At 33.1% G+C, this 11479-nt stretch overlaps 1 protein-coding gene across 2 annotated transcripts; it reads right to left on the bottom strand.

Moving 5' to 3' along the window:
* Nucleotides 1-191: 191 nt before the first annotated feature.
* On the bottom strand, nt 192-9558 carry AG (K-box region and MADS-box transcription factor family protein). 2 transcript variants are annotated; one of them, XM_088512440.1, is made up of 8 exons: nt 9409-9558; nt 8916-9151; nt 4943-5027; nt 4144-4205; nt 3960-4059; nt 3754-3795; nt 721-762; nt 192-603 (listed from the first exon to the last, which is right to left on the bottom strand). In XM_088512440.1, exons 2-8 carry the CDS (start codon nt 9140-9142, stop codon nt 433-435), a joined length of 729 nt encoding a protein of 242 aa, XP_088368566.1. In that variant the 5' UTR covers nt 9143-9151; nt 9409-9558; the 3' UTR covers nt 192-432. The 2 variants fall into 2 exon arrangements, with proteins under 2 accessions (XP_088368566.1, XP_088368567.1); XM_088512441.1 differs by having other exon boundaries at nt 193-603; nt 4943-5024.
* Nucleotides 9559-11479: the final 1921 nt, after the last annotated feature.

Raw genomic sequence — 11479 nt, 5'->3', positions numbered from 1 at the left:
TCCTTTTTTTAAGTTACTAAACTTAATATGTTCAAATGGAAAAGTTAAGGTCCCAAGTTAAAGTTGTTAGAGAAGGCATTACTTCTAGTGTTTAATAGAAGCATTTCTTTGAATTCCTGTGTTGTATATATATGCACATTGAATCAATTAGCTAGCTATCTGCATCTGGCACAATTTATTCAGAAAAAATTGCCTGTACTTGTGGGACAAAATTCAATCTGGTTGACAAATATCATCATTAAATTGACAATCATGATCAGCACATTGCATGCGTCATAATATTCCAAAGATTTGACTAAATTTAACTAGTCCTATAACGTGCAAAAAATTTGATCAATAAAACCTAATGCATCTGGTATTCATGCAAAACAATATACATGCATGGTGATTGATGATGGATGAAGAGATGAAAATGTTAATTGAGGGAGATTCTTACACTAACTGAAGTGCCATCTGGTCTTGGCGTGGGTAGTGATGATTGGGTTGTAATGCATCTACTTGAAAATAGTTTCGAGAATCAAATGACTGAGACTGCATGAGCTCATAGTTTCCCCCTCCTGGCATCACATTCAAGTTCTGCTGGTTTCTCTCATTCTCCGCTATCTGCACCATGCATGCACCAGATCCCCATACATGTCACCACTACTACTTCTAGCACTCAAACATATATGTAGAGAGAGAGAGAGAGAGAGGGAGAGAGAGAGAGAGAGAGAGAGAGACCTTTGCTCGGAGAAACTGGTTATTGTTATGCAAGTCAACTTCCTGCAATTTATAGACATTTCAACTATAATGAACATAACATCAACATTCAGTAGCAAAAAGAAATCTGATCAATAGGTTTTTTGTTTTTTGTTTTTTGTTTTTATCTGGATAACTTCAACAGTGAGAATCAGTACATCCACTTTTTTGCAAACATCAAAATAGATTACAAGCTGGTTACACACACACAAAAGACAAACAAAAAACATTAATTGGCAATCTATTTTGATGTCACGAAAAAAAAAAACCTTGAAATAATACAAGGATTTCGAAATATGAGAAGTTACATTAGTCTCCCATTTCATATTGCAGGAATAGAAGAGAACCAAAAAGTTATCCAAAGGAAAAATTCTGTAACTGAAGTACTAAACCACGTCAAACAGGAAAATCCATTTAAGCCGAGTAAGCATCTTTGTGCAACCTTGGTAATTAGGGAATGTATATTGATTGCAAGCACTTGAGAATAGTATATTGTTTTAAATACGTGAGATCCAATATGTAAAATATTTAATTAAAATTTGAAATGAGGATAAATTGTGGAGTCATGGTTTGAACTTATTACCTTTACTTCTAATATCATGTTAAATTATCACTTATCTCAAAAACTCAAACTTACAAGAATTGATGGATTAATTATTTAGTAAATACTTTAACATATTGATCGCAAGCACTTGCATTGATAGTATATTGGTCGCAACCAGCTTGGTAATGGGTTTTGCACTACCATTAGCTAGCATTCGTAAGCCATTGTACCTTTGTGATGCTTAGCATTTTATGTTTCACATTAATCTTAGGGGGATAATTGGACATAAAATAAGTCATTGTACCACTGAGATGTATTAATTTCTCTACTAACAAAAGAAGAGTACAACAACGCACAGGAAAAAAATAAAAATAAATAAAGAAGAATACAACAGAGGTTTGACCATTCCTTAATGGTGGTTAAATTGGTTGATCACGCCGATTTAGGGGAACTTTCAAGTTTTCAACTTTTAGGCTGATTAATTACCTAGGTTTTTTTATTTATTTTTATTTTATTTATTATTATTATTATCATTATTATTATTTTTAACTGTTAATGGAAGAGGTTTGAATAGAAGACGTACTTGGTCCTCATACACGAGTTCTAGTAAACTAGTAGTGTACCAAACTGAAAAGGTTCATGAAGAGGTTTGAAGGACCTGAATATATAAGACCAACTTTTCTAACTTGTTTGGCATAGTCTTGCTAAGCTAAATAGAAGTTGGGAAATTTTCAGGGGCATGTCCATCTTAATCCTTCTGATTCCAGTCTTTTGAAGGCTACCCAAGGTGACAATTCCCCTAACATGACGTATGTAACACCAATAAATAGGATCAATAAGGAGTGTTCGATCTATTTGTCTTATTGGCTCAAAATCTATCTCCTTAATTAATCAAAAAAACTTTTGGCAGCTGAAATTCCTCGAAAACTGCTCCCGGACATGGAGGATAATTTTGAAGATTAGACCCGTTGCATGGGATAAGACAAAGCATGTGGCTGACAATGCAAACTATATTGCCTTATGTTATGACAACTAACACCTCCTTTGCCCTCATGTGAATAAATTTGAAAATAGTTTCATTCTTGCTTTTGATTTGGGAAGGGAGATGGAAGGTATTGGAAATGACCTAATGGGTTCTCTGAATAGCAGAAAATCATTGGTGCCATGCCTCTTGATTTCAATTCTAATATTGTGAATAGGGATAAACTCATTTGGTTGAATGTCCCAAGTGAAAAGTTTTCTATTAAGCATTCTTGGGATAGCATTCAACCTAGAGGATCTGGTGTGAACTAGTATAATATGACATTTCCTTCTCTGGCATGGAAATGCTATTCCTTCTCATTCTTATGCTCTTTGAGTTTTTTGGAGGTAATTTTTAGGTCTAAACAATGATGTTAGGTTTTTGTTCTTTTTGGCTGGGGGGGTGCCTTAGTCTAAGTCTACCCTCTTGATTTGTACCAAGGGTATGCCCTTGTTGTTGTTGCTGCTGTTGTTGATTTTATTTTATTTGTGAGGTTCTATAAATTCTCCCTCACCCCAAATCACTGGTCCATAGTCCATAATTCATTTGTTGTACAGTTGAATTCATTATTATTAAATTTAATATATATATATATATATTCTGCTCCTATAAGGTATAAAGACAATTGAGGCTGTCAGTACTATTCAAAAATAAAAATGATAAAAAAAAAACCATTCATTTACCCATCTCCTATACGTCCGTACAGTGGTAGACAAATTCACCATTAAATTTGCAAAAGAGATGGACAAGAGATGGGTAAGAGAATGATGAGTAACAACTCTTATGCAAAAATCTATTAACCAACAATCATATAACATATTTACGGCCAGTTTGGAATTGTGTTAGAGAGTTCAAAAAGTACTTTTAGTACCTAAACAGTTATGCCAAATAATAGTTGGCCTGTTTGGCAAAAAAGTTTAAAAGTACTTCTTTAACTTTTTTACTAGACATCTAATATGCTGACCCGCTTGAATGTCAAGCTTTGTGGAAGGACAAGACACGCTCATCAACAAACGTCTTCAAATGTTACGATCCTCCGGGAGTAATAACTATTTTATTTCTTTCAGTGTAATAATTATTTTCTTGTTAGTCTTTGTTTCCAAGTAAGGGCATATATAGGTCTATGTTAGTCTTTATTCCCTTGTTAGTCTTCTTTATTAGTCTTTCTTTCTGTGCAAGCAAGAGTCTAGTCTTAGTAGCCTTGTAATCTCCAATTTATGAACAATTTGGAATAAAGTTTGGTAGAGAATTATTCAGTAAAAATTAGCATTTATGTTGTGAGATCTAGGTTTTATCTGAAAACCTAATTTATCCCGCTACATACTTAAGTTTGTAACAAAGGACAACACACACTCATCAACAAACATCTTCAAATATTTTGAGACATCAATATAGAACAGATTATAATTAATTTAAAGAAGAAAAATACTACAAGAGAAGGATCGGTTACCCTTTTCTGCATATACTCAATTTCTGCGAACAGGAGCTCATTCTGGTTGATTTAAAGGTAAAAGAAAAGGAAATAAAGGAAAAAGTAAACCGTTAGGGGCAATTCAAAATCCAGCAACAAAGAAACTCATTAACTTGTTAATTCTGATATATATATAAAAGAAGATATCCATAGATTCCTAATTAATGAAAAGATGGAAGAGATACCTTTTTGGATCTGATTCTGTTAATTCCTTTCTCTAAATTTTTCTCCAAGTTCTTGAGCTCTTTGAAATTTAACTCGCTCAAAGCCTCGCCCAACATATGCCTGCAACCAACATCATTAAAGAAAAGATTGCAACAGTAAAATTCCAGACAATAAGATTAATTAAATATATTATCTTTAGATTACCTGTTTGAATCCTGCACACTTCTAATTTGGCCACGCAGTTTAGCAGCCTCTTGCTGGTAGAACTGAGATTAAGGTTTATAAGGAATAGGGTCAAAAGGCTTCAAATAAAAGATATACAGAAATATGATGTTAATACTAGTAGAAGATAGATTAACTGTACATTCTTGTTTTCTGTATGTATGTATATATATGGTATTTGTCAAAATGAAATTCTAACAATCGTATTTGCCAAACAAGTTTAAAAAAAGGGAGTGTATGATCAGGAGATAAACACTTTTAGAGAAATCTCCAAATGTAATCTTGATAAAACATAATAGCCTGCTATCTAAATCCAAAAGTTTATGTTTATTATTTTAAATCTATATATATATCTTCAGGTGAGATTTTCCATCACATGTGAAACTCCTACAATCAATCTCTCTCACACTAGTAGGGAAACCCTTATTCTAATGGGCTAGTTCTCTATTTAAAAGGTATCATCACTTAATGATGTTCATATAAATCACAATAAAAACTCGGATAATGTGGAATATTGGATTCAATAATTAGCTGAATGTACTGCATATAACTGTCCAGCTTTCTCTACTGAAGTAAAACCTAGGCAAAACTGGTATTCTCCTCCAGCTAATTAAAGAGAAGTTATACAGCAGCAACCATAAGGGTAACACAGATACTAAGCACTGTAATTTCGACTATTGGATAAATTAAAACCGTATTATTTGAATCAGTTTCTTTTGATTTTCACAGTTAGAAGGAGATTTTCCAGGAAAACAATAAAAGAAACTAATTAAAGGTCTACCTGAGTATTAGCTTCAGAAACAGATCCAGAATTGGAGGAATCAGCGCATGCCTTCTTGTACCTCTCAATTGTTGTTTTGACACTGCTATCATAATAATATCAACAAAAGCAAATATAATGAGATGTGAATTACAAGTTGGTAGAACATCAGGCAGAATGCCCCCAAAATTTTCAAATTGCCCTAAAGTTTATTTATTTTTATTTTTAAAAGAATTATGAAATATCCCCACAAAACTAATTTTTTTACTACCCAATTTATTATTTTTTATATTCTTTTTAATTTTGTCCCCCCACCCTTAAATGTCTAGTTCCAACCCCTTTACATCTATCTCATAATTGACAAAATGAAATAACAACTCCAATCTCCATTGCAAGAGAAATTTGTTTAATAAAACTTTTCCTTCTCTCTTTTGTTTTAAAACAAAGATATTAACAAATACCTCAAAATACAAAAAACTCAAAATTATTCATACATTTATGTTACATTAAAACATTTTTTTTTTTTTTAAAGACCTCTAAAAAGTTGGGAAAAATGCAAAATCGGTCTTTGTGGTTTACTTGATTTGCAATTAACTCCTTGTAGTATCAAAATGAACTCAATGGTTTCTAGCTAAGGTATGCCAAAAAAATAATTTAGTCCCTATGGTCAAATTCTGTTCACTGACTTAACAGATTATGATAACATAAAACGTTAGAACTAATAAAATTATAATACTTGTCATATTTAAGTTAGTGTCACACTAACTGAATCTGTTAAATTAGTGAACGAAATTTGACTATAGGCACTAAATTATTTTTTTGGCATACTTTGGGACCTTTAAATTCATTTTGATACCACAAGGAGTTAATTGTAAATCAGGTAAACCACAAGGATTAATTTTTCATTTTTCCCTAAAAGTATTAACAAACGGAGTCTAAATTGCACTATTTCATCATTTTGCAATAATTTTAAGATAAATCAATTCCCTCATTGGATTTTCAGTCTGCTAATACTATTGGTTGGTTATTGTGTTGCTCTTAATAGTTTTGGTTTTGGTTGGTTATTTAGTTATTCTGCTTCTTGTTTGTTTTGTTCTTCCTCAGTTTCTTGAGGTTGTGGGTATGTACGCTCTTGACTCTCTCTCTCTCTCTCTCTACAAATGATAAGATAAAGGAGAGAAGCATTTCCATTTTACAGTTTTATATAAATCTCATTGAGTTTTCTCCCTAATAATTCTTCCTCAATTATTCCAACTAGCTCTATAATTGTTCTCAATTTTGTCCTTTCAAGTTTCCCAACATTTTTGTTGAGTGTACGTGCAAAAAGATATCGTATCTTTGAGTGACTAATATAATATAATTGAATAAACAATATATAAATTTAAGTTTTTGAAATAAATAATATTCAAATATATTATATTATAGCCTCCTTAAAAAAACTCCTTAAATGGTCACTTTCTCTTATAAATATTATCAAATCGTAAGACTCTTGGACCATTGAATACTTGACAGTTTAAAGAAGATGTTAAAGAAGTTTAATTTATAGTACTTATAATTAAAAAAAAAAAAAAAAACTGAATTTATGTATGTGTATCTAGCTATTAAAAACATGGTTGTCATTATTATTATTATAATAATAATAATAATAATAATAATGATATATCATGAAAGGATTGAAAGCTAAGGCAAGCTGGTTAAGCTCAGGTCATTAGCAGAAAAATGACAATTAGAAACGGTAAAATCAACCAACTCTTTCGGTTAACTGAGTCTAATACGAAACCCAATTGAATGGTAATAATCTGAGTGTTCTCAGAGTCAGAGCTGTTCAATCATAAAGTGACAGCAGGTGAAACACTACAATGTAGGAAAAGATATAGATAAGGAAAAAGCATAAAATAAAATCATAAATAAAATAGATAATTTCAGAGTCTGATAAGACCCGCCATTTTCAAGGTGCTGATACCTTAATTTTGTCGAGCTACTGATTGGCTATCTCTGCCATGCTGGCACTATATGATTGGGTAACCTATATCCACGGCCATGTACTTGACACGTGTCGAACACCCATTACACAATGGATACTCCCCTTAAACCACTGCTTATTACCCACCTCGATAGCTTGAAAAAAAACCTTAAAAAATTGTTAAAAGCAAAAGTCATAAAATAATGTTAAATTTAGTCACGTCTGTCTGAAAGTCTGAGCACCTCAGAGCCGTTTCAGCAGCAGCCGCTTCTCTCATTGCATGAAACAAGCCAAAGGCTCAGAACTCTCCCATTGGCTTGCAGTTGTCGTACGTTGTCTCTGTCCCACTTCTTTACTCTTTAAGTTTCTCTCTCTCTCTCACACCTCAAAGCTTTGTCTTTCTAAAGCTTACATAAATATATCTATGCAAGATCTTTGAGCAAATGCAGCTTCAAGTCTATAATGCCAACAGTGACATTATGATGACCAAAGATAAGCCATTTTTACTGGCTCATCACTATCTTTCACTCTGTCCCCATTTTTCAGCTTTGGTAAAGAATTTTACCCCACGAGAGAGAGAGAGAGAGAGATCAAAGAAGAAAAAACTTCCCAACATTTTGAAGATAAAAACTAGGGTTCAGATGGATGAAACGAAGAAAACCCAGTATAGGAGTCATGACATAAACTTTTTGTCAGATGTCCAAAGTTGTGTGACGTGACTAAAGATTCTTTCAACTGCGACAAATCTTAGTCTGGTCCTCAAACCCTAACATGAACTACCCATTTACCTAAATAAATCTTAGTCTGGTCTTTCAACTGCGACAAATCTTAGTCTGGTCCTCAAACCCTAACATGAACTACCCATTTACCTAAATAAATTAGAAAGGGTAATGAAATTTAGCAAACGACGTTAAAAATTAGCCTTTAATCAGTAAAAGTCTGTAAAAAAAAAAAAAAAAGGTTAATTTACACAGCCTACAGCAGTAGAATAGGTCAAGTAGAAAAGGAAAAAAATGAAACTATTATGACTTTTTCTCTTGATTTAAGAGTTACCCATTAGAGACTGAATAGGAAAAAAAGAGAGTTACCCATTACATACATTGGACAAGTGGATTACGCCATGTAGTTGCTAATAAACCCTAATTTGGGAATGTTTTGACTGTGGGAAGATCTAGCACGTGGTGAAGCTGAGATTTGGGGATTTTGCTGGCCGGTTATTGAGGAAACCCTAACTTGGGTGCGTGTGTATGTGACCTGACTCGTTTGTGATTGGTTAGAAAAGAGAGTTTCTGCAGGTTTCAAAGAGAGACCCATTTGGGTTTAATTTTCTCATTTTTTTTTTTTCTTTTTTCTTTTTGGGAAGGGACTTGACTACTCTTTGAAATTGTACTTTGCCTTGTTGATGTAAAACTGACGTGCCATTAAGGAAGTGTCAAGGAGATGGAGCAATTGGGCTAATGAGAAGGTGCCAGCTTTTGTTGTAGGGCTTCTTAGCCTCATAGATGACATCAAGAAAGTGAGAAAGAGAGAGGGGAATAAGGGAAAGGAAAGAAGAAAGGAAACAGAAAATTTAACAACAATGGAGGAGATTGGGGAACATTCCCAAATCTCTACTTGTTTCTATTTACAACCGCAATGCTTCTATTTCTATCTATTACACCAGATCTATGTATCTACCAACCAAGAACTAAAAAAATGATCATAAGAAGAAAAGAAAAAAAAAAGGAAGAAAACCCCATAAAGCTCATAGAGGGAAAAAAAACAAAACACAAGACAGAAAGAAGAGTGAATCTTAGTTACAAAGAGAGAAAGAGAGGACTCAATCTTAACTGCACCAAAAAAATGATTATGTTCTGTTTAAAATTCACTCAAAGATTTATTTGCAGAAGCCAAAATCTTCCCCAGCTAAAGTCAATATTTCGAACTCAAAAAAAGAAAAAAGAAAAATACCATTATAGAAAAAGCCCTAGGTGAAGAAGGTAAAAATCTGCGAAAATTAAGATGAACAAGACCAAATCAATAAGGCAGTACCTGTTGTTAGCATACTCATAAAGGCGGCCACGGCTAGAGAAGACGATGAGGGCAATCTCAGCATCACAGAGAACAGACAATTCATAGGCCTTTTTGAGCAGGCCGTTGCGCCTCTTACAGAAGGTGACTTGTCGATTAGTTGTGTTTTCGATCCGCTTGATTTCAATCTTTCCCCTGCCCAATTTTCTCTGGGGAGAGACTGACATCGATTGGTTCTGGAACTCCATGGTTGCTAGCTGAATCAATCAAAGCAGAAAAAACATCAATAAAACAACATGTGTATTTCTTTCTTTTACACATAGCAAAACAATTATTGTAGCTCCAACTTCAAACATGTGGTGGGTGAGCTTCAAAATTTTCATTTCTGTTTTCTCATTGATTCTTGCTAACCAAACAAAATGTTTAGCTAGTTTCTTAATCTGGGTCGAACCCAAAAGAGGTGAAGCAGCTGAAAACAGTATTCAGATCATGTTTAGGTGTTTTGCTGACTGACCTGGTAAAAGCAAACAATGGAGGGGGAGATGATGGAATTTTAGGACAGAACAGAAGCAGAGGTTTCTCTGTCTTTGCTAGGTTTACTTTCTCTTGTTTTGCCACAGATCTGGGCAGGAAGAGATGCAGAAAACTTAAGCAAGTTTGCCAAAGAAACAGGTATTTATAAAGTGAAAAGGGATCTTTCATCCATTCTAACTACTTTACAAAAATCTTTACTTACTCTTACCATTTTTATGTTTTTGTTTTTTTTTTTTTTTAAGGCTAGGTGGTAATTAAGTAATGGAGATGAAGTAAAAAAGACATGGGAATCACTGTTAATCATTCCCCTTGTTTTTTTAGGTTGTCTTTCGTTTGAATTATAGGTGGAATTACAGGGGAGAGAGAGAGGGAGAGAGAGAGAGAGAGAGAGGGGTAAAGGAACTTCTGAAAGCGATTATTAATGGGAGTGATTGAGACGTTTGGCTAAGTTCCACCATGAAAATTTCAATGGAAAAAAATGAGAGAAACGTAGAAAAAAATTACTGACTGGACTTCTCAATTTCCTTTTTGAACATAGTTTTTAGTTATGTATTTGACATGAGAGTGGAATAGAGTAACTTTTACTCCTCACACCTATTTATGACACTCATGTTATACCTGCTGACATTGATTAATGTTTTAAGTGGCCATTTAAAAGATACCATGACGTGAATCGATATAAAATTGGTGTAAAGAGTAGCATTACTATTAAAATATGTTTATGTTATGCTTAGGTGATATATTTTAAGTGGTTAGTTAAAATACGCCATGTCAATTTGTATGAAATGAGTGTAAAGAATAGTATTACTCTTCTAAGAGCATCTCCACTAGAAGTAGACAAAATAGTTACTGAAAAAGTATAAATTTTTAATTTAGCTACTCAATTTTTCATGCACATTTCAACAAATTCTCTATTCTACTTTTTATTTTTTTTAAAATATTATTTTGTGTGTGAGAGAGTGTAAAAGAAAGAGGAGGAGAGAGAGTAAAAGAAAGAAAGGTAGAGAAAAATAAAAATAAACAAAGTTTATAGTGTAAATAGTGAATAAGTTAATCACTCTATTTACTAGTCATACTAGAAGGAAAAACTATAAAATGGCTATTCTGCAGGAGAGAAAAAAAAAATGCTAATAATAGTGATAATCTGACTATTATGAAGGATTTGCTTATTCTCTTGGAGATGCCCTAATATATCTATGTTATGCATAGTTGTCAAGACCATGTTCGCAACTAAACTATGATCTTTCGAGGAAGAATAAAAAAATGTTATAAATGTGTACTCATGATATCTTTTTATGGGTTGGAATAATTAATTCCTTGTCTAGCTAGGTTCCTATCTTTTCCTTCAATTCTAACTAGGGGACTAATTGGGTCAGAAGATTTTTTTTTTTTTTTTTTTGGTGTGAGAATATGATTAGGAGTTAGTTTCCTTGCTATTTGTTTGGCTACTTTATGTTAGTTGTATCAAAAAAAAAAAAAAAAAAATTAAAATGTGTAACGTTATATACAACACTACTATCCAACCAATATCGCAACGTGATACTGCAATTCTACCATTAATTTTTTTTTTTTTTTTTTTGTTCTTTTAGCAATGGCTAACCTAAGGGTGGATTGATAGTGACACGTAAGAATAGTATGATAGTTGTGGTATAGTGGTATGATATATAACATTACTCTATTAAAATTGTTAAACACAACTAACCAAATCACTAATGATATACCTAATATCCATTTGATCTTAGCCCAAGTTGAGACTACAGGGCTGAGGCCCAAGCTTTGGTTTTTGTTAGGGCGATCAAGCTCAAACTGGGGTAGAACTAGATTATAGGTGTGTTGGAAAAACTGTTAAATTACCAGTTGTCCTAAAAGTTTAAGCTGATAAAAAGAGGTAAATTTAATCACTTAATAAATATTTTAACACTTCCCCTCACGTGTGGGTTCAAACTCTCTTTTAATAGGTGATGCCCAACACGTGAAATATTTAATTTAAATGTGGGGTGAATTGACGGAGTCAAGGTTTGATCCCAAGAACTCTGGCTTTGATACCATGT

Source organism: Corylus avellana, chromosome 1 (genome assembly GCF_965113065.1).
Source record: "Corylus avellana chromosome 1, dhCorAvel1.hap1.2, whole genome shotgun sequence".
Classification (NCBI taxonomy): domain Eukaryota; kingdom Viridiplantae; phylum Streptophyta; class Magnoliopsida; order Fagales; family Betulaceae; genus Corylus; species Corylus avellana.
This window is presented reverse-complemented; position numbering and strand designations above follow the sequence as displayed.

Coding starts and splice junctions, on each gene's coding strand:
- AG (XM_088512440.1), bottom strand. CDS start 9,142: ATGGAGTTCCAGAACCAATCGATGTCAGTCTCTCCCCAGAGAAAATTG. Junction 5,028..8,915: donor TATGAGTATGCTAACAACAG/GTACTGCCTTAT, acceptor TTATTATGATAG/CAGTGTCAAAACAACAATTG. Junction 4,060..4,143: donor AGTGTGCAGGATTCAAACAG/GTAATCTAAAGA, acceptor TGTTGGTTGCAG/GCATATGTTGGGCGAGGCTT.